Source organism: Aedes albopictus, chromosome 2 (assembly GCF_035046485.1).
Source record: "Aedes albopictus strain Foshan chromosome 2, AalbF5, whole genome shotgun sequence".
NCBI lineage: Eukaryota > Metazoa > Arthropoda > Insecta > Diptera > Culicidae > Aedes > Aedes albopictus.
The window spans coordinates 190,993,751-191,015,778 of NC_085137.1; the positions used below are offsets into that span (position 1 = coordinate 190,993,751).

The following is a 22,028-nucleotide window of genomic DNA, read 5'->3' on the forward strand; positions in this document are numbered from 1 at the left end:
CACACACTAAGAATAAATCACAGAATTCTGTGAAATTTCACCGAAATCTCAACAGCAGAATTTTCGGTGAACTGTTCAGTGATTTTTTGATTCACCGAACATACTGTAAATAATAAAAATGCTCATCTGTCAAATTCATCGAATATTTCGGTGATACATTTCAGTAACAAATTTTGAAAACGACGTATAATCAATGCTACATCATTGATTATACGTCGTTTTCAAAATTTGTTACTGATTTCACAGATTTTCTGTGGTTTGGTGGTTTATTTGTGTGGGTTTCGCAGAACTTTCGGTGATTTATTCACAAATTTTCGGTGCTTTTTTCAGTTGGATGGTTTACTCAAACCCAAATCAAAATAAACTTAACTTCTTTTGGATCTATGTATTTGAAATTGTATTATTTATTAAATGTATTAGCAGGACTTAACATTTGTTTTTTTTTTTTGGATTAATGTTCGGGATGATGCAACACAATGACATAGAATGACATATGCTGGTACTTCAACCTGGCAGAATCAGCAGACTGCAAGAAAAAAAAAAAAAAACAAATATTATTAAAATTCAATTAATATTAACGAAAAATATTAACCAGCATCTCGTGTTTCTGTTTAAAATCGTTCATTTTTTCCAGTTTATGTTTTTTCTGCTGTTTTTCACTTAATATTCACCTCAGATTCACTATCACGGAGTAACAACAACAACCTATCAATTTTCGACAACCCGCGTTTGGAAATATGGCCGACTACTTGTTCCACAGAAATTCGGTAAAAATCGCAGTGTACGGTGAAAATTTTGGTGTTCACTGAACCGGAATGTAATCATTTCACAGAATTCGGTAATTTGTTTGCCGTCACAAAATTTTCGATTTTCGGTGAAATTTTGACATTTGGATTGGAAAACCTTGAGTTTCACAGAAAGATCTGTAAAAATATATTTTACCGTTTTTATTCGGTGAAATCTTTCACAGAATTCTGCGATATATTCTTAGTGTGTACCCCAAATCAACAAAATCAAAAATTAAATTAAAAAGCCTATTTAACCCTTTGGAGCCGGAGGGGTCATATATGACCCCGGCGATGAAACCGAGCATAACAAACGTGTTCGACACCAGCGAGGTTGCGTCGACAGCGCCGAAAAAACTCGGCTCCAAAAGGTTAAACATGTTTAAAAGTTTTATAATACTTTTTTGAGTAGCTTATCACATAATCAGAGAGCCAGTACCGTTAAACGGGGTATCATTGATCAGCGGGGTAACATTGATCGGCTTGACCGACCTCATGAAATGTTCAAACAAGCATTTTTTAATGAATCAGTTTCTGCTAACGAATGGTATATCGTAATCTGCTGTTATTTAGCTATTAAATGACATGAAATTCTTGAAAATTTAATTTCATAAACATTGAAATAAATCGATTTTTCCATAACTAAGTTTCGTAACGCAATGAGATACATTGTCAAACATTCATGCATGGCATGAATACTAGATACAATATGAGGTTCGAAATCACTGCATTACTTCAATATGATATCCTAGAGTTGGATTTAATGAACGAAACTTTTATGGAACTGCTCTTTTTTAATCAAATATACGATTTATTAAAAGTAGGCTATCAATTCCTTATGCCATTGCCTACCTTTAGGCGTTATTCGCGGTTCGGAGGATTTTAATCTTAAAATAACTCAAAAAGTACATAACTTGTAAGAATTTGGACAACATATTCGAAATCAGCGACCCCGAATTTAGTAAGTAAGGGTATTTTCAACACAAACGAACATTGATCACTGACATGATCAATGTTACCCCAAATCAACAAATTCAAAATTTTGATTGAAAAGTCTATTTAAACATGTTTAAAAGTTTTACAATACTTTTTCGAGTAGCTTAACACATAATCAGAGTGCCAGTACTTGTTTCAAAAATATTAAACATGTAACGTTTGCTTTAACAAGAGAATTATTCACGAAAGATCGGAAATCCTGATCAATGTTACCCCGGATTACGGTAACATTGATCATGTCAGTGATCAATGTTCGTTTGTGTTCAAAATACCCTTACCTACTAAATTTGGAGTCGCTGATTTCGAATATGTTGTCCAAATTCTTACAAGTTATGTACTTTTTGAGTTATTTTAAGATCAAAATCCTCCAAACCGCGAATAACGCCTAAAGGTAGGCAATGGCTTAAGGATTTGATAGCCTACTTTTAATAAAACTTATATTTTACTGAAAAAGAGCATTTTTATAAAAGTTTCGTTCATTAAATCCAACTCTAGCATATCATATTGAAGAAATACAGTGATTTCGAACTTTATATTGTATCTAGTATTCATGCCATGCATAAATGTTTAACCATGTATCTCATTGCGTTACGAAACACAGTTATGGAAAAATCGATTTTTTTTCAATGTTTATGAAATTAAATTTTCAAGAATTACATGTCATTTATTAGCTAAATAATATCAGATTACGATATACCATTCGATAACAGAAACTGATTCAATGTAAAATGCTTGTTTGAACATTTCATCAGGTCGGTCAAGCCGATCAATGTTACCCCGCTGATCAATGATACCCCGTTTTACGGTACCGTAATCCGGGGTAACATAGATCAGAATTTTCGATCTTTCTTGAAAAATTCTCTTGTTAAAGCAAATGTTACATGTTTCATATTTTTAAAAGAAGTACTGGCCCTCTGAGTTTGTGTTAAGCTACTCGAAAAAGTACTGTAAAACTTTAAAACATGTTTAAAAGGGTTTTTAAATCTAATTTTTAATTGTGTTGATTTGGGGTAACATAGGGTCTGGGACCATTTGGGCAGGAGCACCTATTTTGGGCACTTGCTGCTATAACTCAGTCAATTTTGAACCGATTGATTTGATTTTTGAAACACGATCAGGAAGGCGCAGTATCTAGCTATGTTCAAAAATTCAAATCAATCGATTTGAAAATGACTGAGTTATAGCAGCAAGTGATGGATTACATGAAGCCGATACTACCGCCTCAATTGCCGATTTGTTCCGCTCCCAATTCAGTAGGGTGTTCGTTGATGAACAGCTTAACCTGCAGGACATAGACGACGCTACCCGAAACGTTCCAAGCCTTCCTTCAGCCGCTCTGCGTTTTGATATCACTAACGATGCGGTCATTACTGCTGGTAAAGAGCTGAAATCATCTACGGGATGCGGTCCGGATGGTATTCCTCCGATAGTCATCAAACGTTGTGTGGACTCGCTTGCTACTCCATTGACCTGCGTGTTCAATCTTTCCATCTCTACTGGCGTTTTTCCGGATTGCTGGAAGCAGTCATTTGTTTTTCCAGTTTTTAAGAAAGGCTGCAAGAGGACTGTCTCAAACTACCGGGGAATTGCTTCGTTGAGTGTCATCTCTAAGCTCATGGAGAAGATAGTTCTTCAAAGGTTGGTTCAGTGTTTCTCCCATCATATCTCGCTGGACCAGCACGGATTCATGCCCAAACGATCAACGACCACAAACTTGACGTGTTTCACTTCGTATTTGATACGTCAAATAGAAAGTGGGCATCAAGTGGACGCAATCTACACAGATCTATCCGCCGCTTTCGACAAAATGAACCACCAAATTGCACTCGCCAAATACGAAAAATTGGGAATGAACAGCAGCTTCCTTATCTGGCTCCGTTCCTATTTAATCGGTCGTAGTATGCAGGTGAAACTTGGCGATCATGTTTCTTCCCCGTTTCCAGTATCATCTGGCGTACCGCAAGGCAGTCACCTCGGTCCATTTTTGTTTTTGCTGTATATGAATGATGTCAATTCGATCCTCAACTGCATGAAGCTGTCATATGCCGACGATTTGAAGCTGTATTCCACGATTAGGGAACCTCGTGATGCCGTTTTTCTTCAGCAACAATTAGAAGCCTTTGCTACTTGGTGTTCTGTTAACCGAATGTCCCTGAAAGTGTCGAAGTGCTCTGTCATTTCGTTTAGCCGCAAGAAAACAACCTTCCGCTACGATTACGCTTTGGCAGGAGTGCAATTACATCGTGTATCGACAGTGAAGGACCTGGGGATTCTCCTTGACTCCAAAATGACATTCAAGGACCATGTTGCTTATGTCGTTGGAAAAGCATCGTCGCTGCTCGGCTTCCTCTTCCGCTTTTCCAAGAAGTTCAAGGACGTTTACTGCATGAAATCGCTATACTGCTCAATCGTACGTCCTATCCTGGAATATTCGGCAGTTGTTTGGGCCCCCTACTATGATAACAGCGTACAACGAATTGAGCGTATCCAGCGAAAGTTTATTCGTTTTGCCTTACGCCACCTCAGGTGGAGGAATCAGCACGACCTACCAAGTTATGAGAGCCGTTGCCTACTTATACATTTGGAATCTCTCGCTGCAAGGCGAAATGTTGCTCAAGCATGTTTTGTCGGAGACCTCCTGCAGGGCAATATTGACTGCCCATCACTCTTGAGCATGCTGAACATCAACGCACGACGCCGGAATCTTCGAACACACTCATTTTTACGTCTTTCTTACGGTCAACACGAACCGATTCGTAGCATGTCCCGTGTGTTTAATAAATGTTATTTTGTTTTTGATTTTAATGTTTCACGCAAGGCAAATAAGTGTAGTTTTAAACGTGAATTATGTAAGGTACCACGGCAGTCTGTAAATGTTAGTTAAGTGTCATTGGGGTGATTTGTATTACCTGTTGACTTTATGTAAATAAATAAATAAATAAAATAGGTGCTGCTGCCCAAATGGTCCCAGACCCTACTATACTATATGACAAAACAATGGTAGTGGACGCTGGACGGGACGCTGGACGGACAATGGTAGTTTTGACGGCCCGGCTGGTTGACCGGGTTGGGCGTCATTACCGGGTTGTTTGTGTGCCGATCGCTGTACGGACAATGGCTTGGGCGTCGATTCGTCCTCCGAGGACAAAAGCATTGCATTCCGGCGGCCCGGCTGTCTGACCGGCTTGGGCGTCGATTCCTTCGATGACAAAAGCGTTGCATTCCGGCGGCCCGGCTGGCTGACCGGGTTGGGCGTCACTTCCGGGTTGTTTGTATGCCGATCTGGATCTGCGACACTGGACGGACCCGGCGATCCGTTATCATTGCCGATTTGGTCCTCCGATGCCAAACGCATTGGAATCCTGCTATGATAATGAGAAAACATTAGTAATTTATAGGTATTTATATTGTAGTATTAGTATTAGTAATTAGTATTTTACCGTTTCTTCAACGACAACCTATCCTTGCTAGGTTTTGGCAGTGAGGGTTTCTCGGGTTTTTCATAGATGGCCATCAACATCGACGTGTCAAGAAACAGCGATTTGAAGTCCTTTGGCCCAGCTATCGGCTTTGATTCCGTTTCCGGCTCGGGTTTCGACTGCACCGGTCTGTGGACTGTCGCACTGGATCCTGATTTCTCCTCTTTTGATTCTGTTGTCTTGGGTTTGCTAAAATGGCAATAATTTATAGAATTTATTATATAATAAATTTTTAAAATTAATTTATAATTACGTGGTGGTTTCCTCGATCATTATGGAATCAGAATCTGTGTCCAGATTCGTCGGTGGTTTGTCCGGAGTGTCGACCGAGTGGATCCAATTCGCCAGTCCATTCAGACTGTCATTTGCCCAACTTGGCGTAGTGTTGCCAAATGGTGAAGACACCGGGCTGCCCGGACCACAATTCGGCGTCGATACTTGGTCTGCCGGTGTTGAGTTGGCCAATGGTGGTGTTGACGGCGGGCTACCCGAACCACAGTGCGGCGGTGAAATTGCCGGCATAGAACTTCCCCGGATACTTAAATCAAGGGGTTCTATGCCGGCTGTTGGTGATGATTTTGCTTGTGGTGTGGTGGGTGCCAGTTTTGGTGTTGGTGATGGTGCCGGTGGTAACACTAACTTTTTTTTTTGTTGTCTGTAATTCGCATAACTTAATATTTGAATTACTTGGTTCATTTATAATTATATATATATTTAGTACGAACTTCATAACAAATGATATTTATTTCATTTATATGAAATTATATAAAGTTAAAACATTATGAACTTTGTATAGAAAAAGTACGAACTTGTTATCACTTTCATACGATTGACTAGGAAAGAATTACCGGTTTCATACAATCCAGTTTACTAATTCGTATCAAATTAACACCCGATTCATAGTGTTCCGGGCCTTTACGTGGGGGAGTGACCCCCGTAAGGGGAGATAGATAGATGGGGTTCTGAGGGATGACTCAGGCTTAAATTTTGTATTTTTTCCCTAGGATGTTGTAAAAGTTCATATTTTTTCCATACTAATAGCAGAAAGATCAACTTTGATCGACTACTATGAAAAAATGAATTTATATAAAATTCATTGTTGTCAGTGATCAATGTTCATTTGTGTTGAAAATACCCTTACTTATTAAATTAGGGGTCGCTGATTTCGAATATGTTGTCTAAATTCTTACAAACAATGTACTTTTTAAGTTATTTTAGGATTAAAATCCTCTAAACCACGAATAACGCCTAAAGGTAGGCAATGGCTTAAGGAATTGATAGCCTACTTCGAATAAATCGTATATTTTATTGAAAAGTAGCATTTCCATAGATGTTTCGGTTATTAAATCGAACTCTAGGATATCATATTGAAGTAATACAGTGATTTCGAACCTCATATTATATCTAGTGTTCACGCCAAGCATAAATGTTTGACAGTGTATCTCATTGCGTTACGAAACACAGTTATGGAAAAATCGATTTAATTCAATGTTTATGAAATTCAATTTTCATAAATTGCATGTCATTTAATAGCTACCAATAGGTACCAGAGCTGCGGCAACACACGTGAGCTGGGAACAGCTTTCATCGTGATGAAAGTGGCGCGTTATCGGTTGGTGGCCAATTGACGAAAGAATGTGCAGGTTGAGGATCAAGGGTCGATTCTTCAACTTCAGCATAATAAACGTGCACAGCCCACACTTCGGAAGAACTGATGATGACAAGGACGCATTTTACGCGCAGCTCACACGCGAGTACGACCACTGCCCAAGCCACGACGTCAAGGACATCATAGGAGATTTGAACGCTCAGGTAGGCCAGGAGAAGGAATTCAGATCGACGATTGATAAGTTCAATGCCCACCAGCAGACGAACGAAAACGGCCTACGACTCATTGATTTCGCCGCCTCCAAAAATATGGCCTCCCTTATCGTTTCACCTGGAGATCACAACAGCAGACGGGATCTCAAATCGACCACGTTCTGATTGACGGACGGCACTTCTCCGACATTATCGACGTCAGGACCTATCGTGGCGCCAACATCGACGCCAACCACTATATGGTGATGGTCAAACTGCGCCCAAAACTCTCGGTCATCAACAATGTACGGTACCGGCGGCCGCTACGGTACAACCTAGAGCGACTGAAAGAACCTGATGTAACCACAGCATACGCGCAGAAGCTCGAGGCCGCGTTGCCAGACGAGGGCGAGCTCGATGAGGCCCCTCTAGAGGACTGCTGGAGTACAGTGAAAGCAGCCATCAACGACGCAACCGAGAGCACCGTCGGGTACGTGGAACGGAATCGACGGAACGAATGGTTCAACGAAGAGTGCAGAACGTGTTTGGAGGAAAAGAACGCAGCGAGGGCGGTAATGCTGCAGCAAGGGACCCGACAGAACGTGGAACGTTACAAACAGAAGCGGAACAGCAGACCCGCCTCTTTCGGGAGAAAAAGCGCTGTCTGGAAGAAGCAGAGTGTGAAGAAATGGAACTGCTGTGCCGTTCCCAAGAAACACGGAAGTTCAACCAGAAGCTCAACGCATTCCGCAACGGCCTCGTGCCGCCAACCGAAAAATGCAGGCATTAAGACGGAGGCCTCTTGACGGACGGACGTCAAGTGATCGAAAGGTGGAAACAGCACTTCGATCAGCACCTGAACGGCGTGGAGAACGTAGGCACGGGAGCCCACGGCAACGGAGGAAACGACGACGCCAGTGCAGCGGAGGACGGAAATGAACCAACTCCCACGTCTGAGTTGGCCACCTGTTTGCATCGGCTGATAGTCAGTTTGTCACCTAAAACGAATGAGTTCGTGGGAAGTTATCAAGCCGGCTTCATCGACGGCCGGGCGACAACGGACCAGATCATTACCGTACGGCAAATCCTCCTCCAGAAATGCCGTGAATACCAGGTCCCAACGCATCACCTGTTCATCGACTTCAAAGCGGCATACGACAGTATCGACCGCGCAGAGCTATGGAGAATCATGGACGAAAACGTCTTTCCTGGGAAGCTGACTAGACTGATTAAAGCAACGATGGACGATGTGCAAAACTGCGTAAGGGTTTCGGGTGAACTATCCAGTTCATTCGAAACTCACCGGGGACTGCAATAAGGTGACGGACTCTCATGCCTACTCTCCAACATCGCAGTGGAAGGTGTGATGCGACGAGCCGGGCTCAACAGCCGGGGAACGATTTTCACAAAAACCCGGTCAATTTGAGTGCTTTGCGGACGACATGGACATTATTGCCAAACATTTGGAACGGTGGCAGAGCTGTACACCCGCCTGAAACGCGAAGCAGAGGCGAGTCTGAGTTTTTGGACTTTAACATAATAAATTATTCAAAGATTTCCGTGGATAATTTTTCGTAAATATCTGAACAAAAACTCTGCTTAAAATCTTGTAATATTTTTGCTAGAAATAATAGCGAGATATTTTTTTTTTGTTTGTATTAACTAGATTTTTAACCCTAGGCTAGTTCGTCTTGGGACCCACGTTTTACTTCCCTTCCGAAGGAAGAACCCACATTTTAGTGAGTATGTCGGGAGTGGGATTCGACCCAAGGTCCTCGGCGTGATAGTCAAGTGTTCTAACCACCACACCAGGTCTGCTCCACACCGGATATATTCTAGAAAAATATAATGGAGTTTCTCTAACAGTATCTTCAATGATTCTTCCCAAAACCTGTTAAATTTTGATGGAAATGATACCTCAAATAGGTACTTCTCGTGGTTTCTCGGTAAGTGTTCTGAGGAATTCTATTTTGAAGCTTCGCAGGAATTTGGAAAATAGACTTTCAATTCATACACTAAGAAAAATCCGCATCTAGTTTCCATGTGCCCACACATAGAATTTTGCTATAAAGCTTGGCACTTGAAAAATAAATGCATCGCACATAAATTCAAATTACGCATTTAGAATATAAATGCCGCTGCACATAGTTTCCATCCGACTTTTAGATTTTATGTGCAACCTAGCGTAGAGAACGTTTATGTGCGCGCATATCCCTTTCGTGACGGACCATAAAAGAATGATTATCTCAAATTTTCTCTTATAAACTTAACGTCCTCTAGAATAAAACTTTCTTTACTTCGGCTACTTTATCCACCTATGCACCTATGCAAATTAGAACCAGCACAATTGTGCTTGTCCGTCCTCATGCCGGTCGATGTTCTCTAAGTAATTGCTAAATATTGCCTACTTTTAGGCGTTTTTTGGTACAGAAGATTTATTGTAATTATTAAATCACTGCAAAGTGTTAGTTTGTAGAAATTTAAATCTAGGAGCACGAGATCAGCTTGACAGAGTATACAAATCATAGAAGTGAACAAAAAGAAGATAATAAGAACAGCAAATCCCTGTTCCAATCTTATTCATGATTTCGATATTATGGAGTAATATTTTTCACCCAAGTATTCAAAGTTCCTTAAAAATCTTGTACAAGCTGATATCGTGTTCCTTGAGTTGAAATTATACGTCTAAGTTTTTACAAACTAACACTTTGAAGTGATTAGGGTAATTCATGTATTTTGGACAGGCTGAGGAAAACGTTGGAAAAATCGTCCCCTAGCTTCCTTAGAAAGCAGTTAATTATTTTGCAAAGTTACTAATACGCTTATAATATGATTGTACTTTGCGTTCCTGGTGACAAATACCTTAACGAAAGCATTTTAAGCTAACCAAATCACAATTTCCAATCTCGTGTTAGAACTGCATTTTGGACACCGAATACATGTCTTGGACACCCTCAGGTATATATAATTTGGACAGGGCAATTATCTCAATGTTAAGCCATGAATACTGCTAAATCATGGAAGAAGTATAAAATAACAAATATTTTCTTGCAAATAAACAAATTACTCCGCTTAACAAGCATGTATTTTGATAACATATACAGTTTTGGTTAAAATCGAGAAAATATCGCCAGACCCACAGAATACGCCTCTAAGTATGCAATCGCACAGCATCCCCATGTAGTTCGTCAGATGACCAAAATATATTTAGGGGTCGTCCATAAATGACGTAGCTTTTTGGGGGGGAGGGGGGTGTTTGTGATTTTGTGACGAAGTGTGACGATAGGGGGGTAGGGGTTCATGACATGCTACGTAGCTTTCTACGAATAATGTGTGTAAAAATCAATTTCGCTCAAATGCTGCTTGCTAAAGGGCACTGCACGCTGCTAAGGCTGCAAATGATTTTTTTTCTAAGTTTCTAGCATTATGGCATTATTCCAAGAGTGCCTTATATAGTTTCTTCAAAACTTCATTGAAGAATTCCTCCAAAAATTTCTTAAAGAGCTCCTTTGCAGCTTTGTAAGGAATTTCTCATAGTGTTCCTTATAGGTTTCCCCAACAGGAGAAGGATAACATTTTCACAGGAATTCCTACTGGGAATCCCAGAAAAAGTTTCTGAAAACATCCCAAAAGATATGGAGGTATCTCAAAAGGAATCCCTCAAGGAACTTCCAGAAGAATTTCAGAAGAAATACCTGGAGGAATCTTGAAAGGAAATCATAGAAAAATTCCAAAAGAAATTCCGTGTGGAGTTCCTGGAGCAATTCTAGACGGAACTTTCAAAGAAATATTGAATAAACTCCTGGAAGAATCTCAGAAGGAGCAATTTGTGGAGTCACAGAAGGAACTCGTGGTTAAATTTCTAAATAAATCACGGAAGAAATTTTTGAAGGAATCCCGAAAATAACTTTTGGGGAATCCCGGAAGATATCCAGATAGAACTTCTGGTGAAACCTTAGAAAGAAAATCCTGAAGGAATTCCAAAAGGAGTGAATAGAGGGATGTCGGAAAAAGTTCCTGGAGGAGTCCTGGGAAAAAAATCTGGATAAATCTTAGAAGGAAATCCTTGAGGAATCCCAAAAAACTCCCAGAGGAATCCATGAATGAATTCCTGGAGAAATCCGAAAAAGACCTCCTGGAGGAATTCCAGAAGCAACTTCTGGTAGGGTTTTCAAAGAATGCCGGAGGGTTTTCCTACAGAGATCTCACTCAGAATATCTGAGAGAATTCCTGAAGTAAACCAAGAAATTCCGTTTGAAATTCCTAAAGAATGTCCGAAGAATCTGCTGGTGAAACAGAAGAGAAGAAAACCTTGAAAGACCTCCCGAAGGAAACCATGGATAAATTTTTAGAAAAACTTTAGAAAAAAAAAACTCCCGGAGAAATTCTAGAAGGAACTTTTAGTGGAAGCGAAGAAGGAACTCCGGGAAGAGTTCTTGGAGGGATCTCTGAAGGAATACAAAAAGGAGGAAATCTCAAATAGAATTCCAATGGAAATTCTTGGAGAAATCCCAGAAGGAAGTGCTGGAAAAATTAAAAAGGGAGGAATTCTCAAAAATAGGAATCCCAAAAGAACTTCTTGAGGAATTCCAGAATGAACTGCTGAATGAATTTTAGAAGAAACTCCTTCAGGGTCTTAACAGATTTTTAGTGAGCAAACTAGTATCTTCGAAAGAGCTCCAAATGGTATTGAACTGCATTGAGAGCATCTACTTAAGCAGAACGACGGGTAGATTATTGAGTCATTATCTTTGTTGATATTCTCCTGTGGTTGCACCTATGGTCTTGATGTTGCCGATTTGAACCTGTCAGTCGTTTTTTTTTCTTTCCGTATTAACGAGATTTTTAGCCCTTTTCATCTCGGGACCCACGCTTCCCAAGTAACATTTTAAGTTTTGTTCGGCTCTACAAGAGATCTTCATGACCAATTTTATGAAACTTGCAATGAAACTGATTTATACATCAAAACCTCTTGATAACCTCTTTAAGAGCATCTTCCGGCTAAGTGGACCACTCTCGGAGAGCTTTTGTAAACCGCATTAAGAGTACCAATAAAACCGTTTTAAAACCTAGTAGAAAAATTTCCCGTTCTAGATTGTTGTTGTTTTTTTTTCAACAAAACTATGACAGCTCAAGATGCAGAGAAGCTTCTTCGATGGCACGTAAAGTTCAGGACGATACATCATTCGCAAATAGAAGCGGTCATTTCAAAGTAATATTTTAGTTGTTATTGTGGAGGTAGCTATCGACTGAGGAATCTGGAAACCTGGGACGATTTTCGGCTTGGCAGTCGCAATTGCAATCAAACGATCAGATATTCTCCTTCATCGAAACGTCGGATGAAGGAGAATATCTGATCGTTTGATTGCAATTGCGACTGCCAAGCCGAAAATCGTCCCAGGTTGTTATTGTGTTGGTAGGCTTATGCGCATTCAATTTTACCGTGAATATGGGGGTTGCAGAAATTTTTCTACTAGGTTTTAAAACGGTTTTATTGCTACTCTTAATGCGGTTTGCGAAACCTCTCCGAGAATGGTCCACTTAGCCGGAAGATGCTCTTAAAGAGGTTGTCAACAGGTTTTGATGTATAAATCAGTTTTATTGCAAGTTTCATAAAATTGGTCATGAAGATCTCTTGTAGAGCCGAACAAAACTTAAAATGTTACTAGGGTTGTTACTTGGGTTTACTTCCCTTCCGAAAGAATAACTCACATTTTGCGAGTTTGACGGGAGTGGAATTCGATCCCAAGTCCTCGGCGTGATAGTCACGTTTAACCATCACACCAGATTCGTTCCACAGTCGGCAATGTTTTCTAGCTATTGTTGTTTTTTTTTCATAATATTCGTCAAACATTCAAGTTAAAATTGAAATCAGAACTAAGTTTCGAGTTTTTTCGTTACTTTCTTTTTGACATGAAAATTTTGTTGAGAGGGGGGGGGGGAGTGTTTAACAAGCTACGTCATTTATAGGGGGGGTATCCAAATTTGTGACGAAATGCTACGAGGGGGGAGGGGGGTATTAAAAATCGCTTTAAAAAAGCTACGTCATTTATGGACGCCCCCTTACAGTAGAAAACTTGTAATGTATTTTGGACACCACCTATTTTAAGCGTTCTAACTGAATGTTAAGAGATTGGCAGCCTAATGCTTCTTTATTGAACATTTTTCATTGCAATGAGGCTTTCCAATTTCTTACAATTATCAATTCAACGATTTTGAGGTGAATATTGTATGTGACTGTGAAGTGTATGGCGTCTTGCATACCTGCGCATTTGAGGGGTTTTAGTGAAACAATTTACATTTTCGATAATTTTGAAGTAAATTCTTAATTGTTAAGCGTATTTTTGACGTAAGTTATCAGAATAGGGTCTGTTTGATCCATTAATTGATATTGAGAAGTATTTACTTTTATTAGCTTACCGGAACAAGACATACTTCACCGTGCCTGTCCAAATTACATACATGTCCAAATTATATTTTTTACCCTAAATATTCTTCACCTTAAAACGCCTAAGAATAGGCAATTACCGATGGAACTTGGACCGCCTTGGGGACGGAACAGCACAATTGTGCTGGTCCCAGTTTGACCACCCAGAAATCTTGTGCTTTTCAACAAAGTACCACTTTTTCTTCGCCGTTTTGCAGAACTACTCTCTTTCTATCGATTTTCATCTCTGCATACCTGGATTAAACAAATATTTATAAAAATACGACAGATAAAATTTTTTCAACCTCTAGGGTGTTTGTTTACTTTTTGTTTAACTTTTTGTGGCGTTTTTAATAAACAATTCCAATCGAAGCTGCGGCTCAGAAATACAAGTTAGAGTTAGAGTAATAACTCGATCATAAAAATTATTTACATCACATATTTTGAGGAAAAAACAATTGAAAAAAAAAGTGTAAAACCAATGCCGAAAAACAGCACGATTGTGCTGGTTCGTTACGAAAGGGATATAGATTGTAATAATGGAGTGAGATGGATTTTTGCCAATAAACATGTGCGGATTTTTTTAAGTGTACATATGTAGTTTTTGACAGATTTGTTTCAATACAACCATCAAGAAACCTCAACATGAGAGGCACAAGTACTTAGCACAATGTGAATTCAAATGACTAGTTGATATTTGTGAAAAAAAAAACTATTGGTTCTGCAAACCAACAATCACGAAAAAGAAACATCGAGCAATCCAACAAAAAATTACTCGCCACCAGCCCTGCAAAGTCGATTACCAGTCGCTGACGACGGCGGCTTGAGGCCATGGAACGGCTGAGCCACTTGAGATCCTCCGGAAAAGAGGGTGTTGAGTGTTAATGGGTGCATATTAAAATGGATTAGCCAGCCGGTACTCGTAGTAGTAAGTTGGATCGTAATTATGATTTGTGACTGTTTGAATGAGACGATTGGCACGCTGCGCGTTATAATCTGCGCAAGTACCTTTTGATGTATCACGTAATTGATTGTGTAATTAGGCGCTTGATATGTGTGCTCTTCGTCGTTTTGCGAGGAAACGTGGAATTTGTTAAACGTTCACTTTCGTAGCAGGAAGTGGCTGAAAGGTCTTCAAATTTACATACATGTAAGCCGCGTTGAAAAATGGGTCAAGTATATTCAAATAGTTTCTCCCTTAGGCCTGGCTGTGGTATTGGGCCGTATTTACTCTGCGAGGCAAAGCGAGCTCGAGACCAATAAAGCTGACATAAAATAGTGTCATTCATTTGTTCATTTTACGGCTTTTTCCACAACGTCACTCTGTTTGTGAGACTGTTGCAAATTGGATAAATGGCTGTTTTCTAATCTTTTGCATATGGTATTGCGTTCGATAGGATGTTTGCTGTACCGTACTGAGGTGACGTATCTACATATTACTTGGTTGAAAAGCATCGTAACAGTTAAGGGTAAAACACCGAATGATTCGATAGATTTCAGAATAATGTTCGATACCGATATTCTGATAGAATTTCAAAAGTATTTTAGTATACTTTATCGTTTTATCTGAGAATACGCCTAAGATGTTAGATTAAGATCCTTAGTAGGAATCCCGGCAAAAATGTCTATCGAATTTTTCTTTGAAGAAATTCTAAGCATGTGTACTATACCTTTTCTGGCGAAATATAAATAATTCTAATGGAATTGTTTGCGTTTATGACTTATGAAGAAAATTAACTCACTAAATGATTCTTCAACAATCACATTTTAGATCATGAAATAGAGATAGAAGGATGCTGAATGGCTTTGGGCTGGGAGGTTAGGTCATGCCAAAATGACTACCCCGTCGGACTGTTCGATGAATCATGTTTAATTCAAATTGAACTATACATTCACGTGTATGCCCAGACGACCATACGCAAGACCCGAAATTCAGTAAATTGCTAAATCGTGCAAATACAGTCGTTCGGTTCCTTCCGAACCATGATGATCGTTCGCACGAAACCCATCGGACGGAAAGACATCATCTTTGCAGCCTACCAAACAAACCTATGAATGAATGGGCTGCGGCTGAGCGGAACCTGAAAAGTCCCTCCGGGCGTGCTCCCCATCATCCCATTCAGAGACTCCACTGGAACCAACCACCACAGACAAGGCACAACCATCATCGATCGGATCGTGTTCGGTGATTGTGAGTGATTGGCTTTATTGTTGGCGGCGCTGAGAAGAAAAGCAGAAAATGAAAGTTTTCTTCTTGGTCCCATGCGGTCTCCCACTGACCTGGTCGTTGTTGGTCGGTGGTGTTGCCAAAATACGAAAGACATCGCCGCCATCGAACAAGACAATTGATTTCTGTGTTTGTGGAAATTGGCGGTGCTTTAACTGGATCGAGGGTGATTAATTAGAACGCACCACGGGGGGAGCTTTGATCGTGCGGCCGGGGTGATTAATGATCTACGGAAGTGGGCGTGATGTTGAGATTTTCGGGATTGTGATAGAGTTTTAAATTTCGAACGACGATTCCGAGATGAATCAATTAATTTTGAAATGTGTTTGAACCGCAAAAGGTAGATAAGAACATCTTTAAATCAGATATTTTTTTTATAGACAATCCATTTTACAAAAGAGATTTGAATATACACTCCCGTTCAAAAGTTTGGGGTCAACCCCTCAAAAACATGTCATTTTTTTGGCCCATATCTCCGCCAATTTGCGTCCGATTTCAAAACCCTATGTTTCATTCAAAAGATAATAAGTCAAAGAAACTTTGGACATGATTTAAAAGCAACTTTTTCAAAAAATTTTGTATGTAAACTTAACCCAAAGTTGCCAAATTTTCTTAAAAATTAATATAAACTTACGGCAGTGTCGCTGGAAGTTGGGTCGACCAAATTTTAAGATGAGAGCGGTAATATGACCCATTTTCTATTAGCTTCCAACTGCTTTTTACAGAACTTAGCTAAAAAATCTAGAAACAAAGTTATTAAGTAAATTAATCCTTGATGTCATCGACCAAAAGTTTGGGGTCACCCCTCAATATGATGTATCGGCCAAAAGTTTGGGGTCACTATCGTAAAACATGGGAAAGTGATTTGTTGATATCTTTGTGTCATCTTTCATTCAATTTTAATTCTTCTTGGCTTATTTGAAACAAAATGAATGATACTTATTGAATAGACATTGAACCACACATATTTGTTGAAATTTACATACTAAAACATAACGTAAAGTTGCCTCATTTTTTGAAGCGTGGTAAAATGTGCTAACTTTACATAACCTTTTTATACACAAAAATCGTTAACCCTTATGTGGCCGACAGGGTACCCAGGTACTCAGCGCCCATTTGAAAAGCACGGTGTAGAAAAAAGCAAAAAAGTTTGTCGGACACATAACGGTTAAATACGTTAAGTTGAAGACATCAAACGTAAATTTAGTTAATTATCTTTGAAATGAGCTAAAAATAATTAAAATTAAACTATAGATGACAAAGATATCACCAAATCACTTTTCCATGTTTTACGAAAGTGACCCCAAACTTTTGGCCGATACATCATATTGAGGGGTGACCCCAAACTTTTGGTCGATGACATCAAGGATTAATTTACTTAATAACTTTTTTTCTAGATTTTTTAGCTAAGTTCTGTAAAAAGCAGTTGAAAGCTTATAGAAAATGGGTCATATTACCGCTCTTATCTTAAAATTTGGTCGACTCAACTTCCAGCGACACTGCCGTAAGTTTATATTCATTTTTTAGAAAATTTGGCAACTTTGGGTTAAGTTTACATAAAAAGTTTTTTGAAAAAGTTTCTTTTAAATCATGTTCAAAATTTCTTTGACTTATTATCTTTTGAATGAAACCTAGGGTTTTGAAATCGGACGCAAATTGGCGGAGATATGGGCCTAAAAAAATGACATGTTTTTGAGGGGGTGACCCCAAACTTTTGAACGGGAGTGTAGATTGCATAAATTGCATCACTTACCATAGGGATTCAGAGCATGTGACTTTTCCACCTCCCCAGTAGCATCTTCTTCCTGTGACAGTCGTGGAGAAGCAGAGGAAAACTCGGTCTCTAGTCGCGACGCACTTTATAAATACTAACATTCCTTCCCTTTCTCGATGTTCAAGTGGCCGACACCGTTATTGACTTAAAAAGTTTGGGATTCTCGAAGGAGTATATTGAGAACGGTAGATCACTCCCATGCTCCTTTGTTATGGTCATCCATGGTTTTGCTCATACCCAACATTACTAAATTTCTTACAGGGTATCTGGCATATTACATGTAGAATCTTTGGCTCATTTCGTTTGGAGCTCTGACACTTTATAAACAAGGTTTGTGGTAGATTTATCGCAGATTCTTAATAAACCCAAGATCAGTTTTATGGAAGGATTATTAATGTCATAAGAAAGCTATCGGTGGCGCTATGTCTTTGATTAAAAGACACGGACACGTTTAATGCTTCCAGTGAGCTATTTGCTCTTTGAAGGAAGCACGACACTAGACAACGGACTAGCATGCAACGCCCAGTGGCACAGCCGAAAACTTTTCCTGACAGCTGCGGCGGGAATCGAACCCGCGCTCCTTAGCACGATGCGACTAAAGGCTTGGTAACCTTAGCCGCACGACCACGAAGCCACACGCAAAGCCAACTTTGCTTTGTAAATATTTTGAAAGATCATTGACATGTTTTGTTTAAGTCTCTCAATGGCTCTCCACTAAATATTATCTTCAGATTTTTTCTTAGGAAACTCGTATGGATTACTTAAGTTATTCTTCTTTGAATTTCTTCAAAGTTTTTCTGGAGATTCCTTCAGGAAATCATCCAGATAGGGGTCTCTGGATGATTTCCTGAAGAAATCTCCAGAAAAACTTTGAAGAAATTCAAAGAAGAATAACTTAAGTAATCCATACGAGTTTCCTAAAAAAATCTGAAGATAATATTTAGTGGAGAGTCATTGAGAGGCTTAAACAAAACATGTCAATGATCTTTCAAAATGTTTCCTATAGACAAATTTCCTATAGAGAACCATTCATAAATTCCTTCAGAAAATCCTGAAGATATTTATTCCAAATTCTCTATAACAATTCCGTTAGAAATCCTTTAAAAACTCTCACAGGAAATTATTTATGGTTTTTTTCATGAATCTATTTGGATATTTTCTTAGGCGTTAGTTTAAAACTTCTCCCTAGACCTGTGCGCCGACTATATTTTGACCGGCGGCGGCGTGAGGGCCATTTTTGACCGGCGGCGGCGGCGTCATCGGCGTGACGCCGTTGACAGCTTTCGGCGGCGGCGGCGTGAATCGGCGTGACCAAAATTTGACCATGATTTAAATATTGGCAAAGCGAAAAAGTTGTCATTACGCTCTTGAATTTGTAGTCTGAGCTTTTTCATGACCATTGATTATGTCATCACGTTATTACGTGTCTATTACGTTGAAATGAATACCTTTTTATTTCTGTTCGGGTTCCTCACTGCGTGATTAGACCTATTGCGATTTTTTTACTTATTCGTTTATTTGGAAGGCTTGGACGCCACATCCCAAGAAACAGAACTAGTTGAATAACAGTTTCTTAAACTAAAGTTTGCTCAAGAGTTACTTTTGTTCCACTCCTGTACAGCTAAAATGTTTGTTGGAAAGGGCATAAATGAGCCGAAATGATTTGTACATTTTTGTTTTTATGCTGTTTACATTTTTCAAATTTTTTACTGCCTTAATTCTTCATTACACCAACGAACCTAACCTCAAAATGACTGACAATTCTCAGGTCATTTTGACAGATGTAACATGAGCATGAAAAGGACGGCAACAAGATCGATAAAGTAGAATATATGATCCGTCTGTTTCGTGCATGTGTGTGATCTGTCAAAATGACCTGAGAAATGTCAAACATTTTCATGGCTAGCTTTGCTGGTGTAATGAAGAATACTATATAAGTTTGGAAAGCCGAAATACTTGCGGCTGTTTCGAGTTTAGGGTAAACATTATTGCAAATGAAGGGCAATGAAATGACGGGCTTGGTGGTCTAGTGGCTACCGCTTCTGATTTATATGCAGAAGGTCCTGGGTTCAATCCCTGGCCCGTCCCTTTCCTCCTACTTTGTATCTTTCTATATACTTTCTCTCTGCTCTCTACATATACAACTCATGTATATAAACATGTTCATAGCCGTCGCTAGAACAGAAACGGGTTGGAAAAGCCGTTTCCCTTCCTTCCAAACTTTCACAGCACAGTGTCACAATCCTATTAGAAAACGCCTACAAGTTATGCAATCAAGCGAATTGTGCCGCACATCTTCAAAATAATAAAAACACACAATTCTATCACCTTCCCCTGGTATCCACACACCAATGTGTGAACCTTCTGCCAACCAATTCCCACCAACACTCCAACATCCGCATGAATTTGTGCTGGCACAGAGGTATAATCGGCCAGATGTGGATACAAACGATTGCAAATTGCAATCATCACTTCCTTACCCCTTCCCCACATTGACCTGCACCCTGACGTGGCAGGCGCCATTGCCGCCTAAAAATAGATCATCATCATCACTCACACACTGAAGATGCCTGCTAGTCCCCGGTAGTTATCTCATTGGTCCTTGTGTGTCAATCAAGCTCAGCTCAGCTCAACATTATTGCAAATGAAGGGCAATGAAATATTGGTTTTGCTACAGTTTATTCTTTCGTTTTCTCAGAATCTTCAAAAGCTATCATGTTTGATAATAAAGTCACACTATTTACACTAGGGCATCCTCGAATGATTTCAGGGAGGAATCTCAGAAGGAATCCTAGGAGCCTGAAAGAAACTCATGAAGAAATCATGAAGAAAATTCTGGACTAATCTCTGCAACAACTGCTGTATGTAACCCTGCAGAAACTTCTGCAGGAATCTCTGGCGGTTCAAGATTCTCTTTTAAAGATCTCTGCAGAAAATTCTGAAGAAATCCCTGATTGAAATTTTCGAGAAATTTCCGAAGGAAATCCAGGACGAATTTTCGAAAGAAATTCCAGGAGGATTCCCCAAATGAATTCAAGCAGGAATCCCAAGGGAACTACAGCAGGAATTTTCAAAAGAATTCCAGGAGGAATCCTTGACGCAATTCTAGCGGAAATTTCTAAAGAATTTCGAGCAGGAAACTCCAAATGATTTCAACGAGGAGTCAACGAAAAATACTGAGAAGGAATCTCTGGAGGAATTTCAGCAGAAATTCCTGAGAGAATACTAGGAGAAATTTCCGAAAGAATTCCATGAGGAATCCTCGAAGGAATTTCAGGAGGAATCCCATAAGGTATTCCAGCAGGAAACTCCGAAGGAATTCTAGGAAGAATCCCCGGAGGAATTCTAAGACGAATCCCCGGAGGAATTCTAAGCGAAATCCCCGGAGGAATTTCGTGAGGGACCTCCGCAGGAATTCTAGAAGGAATCTCCGAAGAAATTCGAATAGGAATCACCTTAGGAATTTCAAGATGGAATCCCGAAGGAAATCCAGAAGGAATCCCCGACAAAATATCAGGAGAAATCTCCGAAGGAAGAATCCTCGAAGGAAGAACCGCTCAAAAGAAACTCTTAAAGAAATCCCAGAAATTACTCCAGGAGGAATCCCCGAAAGAATTCCAAGGGAAACCCCCGACAGAATTCCAGAAGAAATTTTCGAAAGAATACTAGGACGAATCACCGGAGGAATTCCAGAAAAGAGAAATCAACAAAGGAATCCCAGGAGTAATCCCCGATCAGGAGAAATCCCCGAATCAATTTTAGGAGGAATCCGCGAAGAAATTACAGGAGAAATCCCTGCAGGAATCCCAGAAGTCACCTCAGAAGGAATTCCGGGAGGAATCTCCCAAGGAATTACAAGCGGATCCCTCAAAAAGAAAATCCCGAAGGAATAATAAGACGAATCCCCATAGGAAATGGAAGAGAAATCTCCAAAGATATTTTAAAAGGAATCCTCGAAGGAACTCTTGAAAGAATCTTAGAATACCAGGAGAAATTCACAAAGGAATTCTAGAAATCACCGAAGAAATTCAAGAAGGGAATCCCGTAGGAACTCCAGGAGGACTGATTCCATGAGGATTTTTTTGTAAGAATGAAAGGCAGAATCTCCGAAGGAAATCTAGGAGGAATTACGAATCCCCGAAGGAATTCCAGGAGAAATCCACGACGGAATATCAAGAGGAATCCCCGAAAAAATTCCAGGAGGATTCGATGAAGGAAGTCCAGGAGGAATCCCCAAAGAAATCCCAGATTTTTATTTTTTAAGGAATTCGAGAAGAAATCCTCAACGTATTTCTAGGAGGAACCATCGAAAAATATTCAGGAGGGTTCCTCATAGGAATTCCACTAGAAACCTTTGAAATAATTCTAGGAGGAGTTCTCGCAGGAATTTCAAGAGGAGACCCCGAGAGAAGTCCAGGAGAAATCTCCGAAAAAAATCGAAAAGGAATTCCCGTAGAAATTTCAGGAGGAATCCCCCCCGATGGAATATCAGGAGGAATCCTCAAAGAAATTTCAGGAGAAATCCCCGAAGGAACTCTAG

At 39.7% G+C, this 22,028-nt stretch overlaps 2 protein-coding genes across 2 annotated transcripts in view; both read right to left on the minus strand.

Moving 5' to 3' along the window:
• Positions 1-22,028, minus strand: part of LOC109408128 (uncharacterized) — a 107,564-nt gene that overhangs the window by 56,934 nt on the left and 28,602 nt on the right.
• Positions 4,759-5,782, minus strand: LOC109419018 (mucin-1-like). The gene is made up of 3 exons (XM_029873511.2): positions 5,514-5,782; positions 5,222-5,449; positions 4,759-5,143 (listed from the first exon to the last, which is right to left on the minus strand). The coding sequence occupies exons 1-3, from the start codon at positions 5,780-5,782 to the stop codon at positions 4,759-4,761; spliced, it is 882 nt and encodes a 293-aa protein (XP_029729371.2).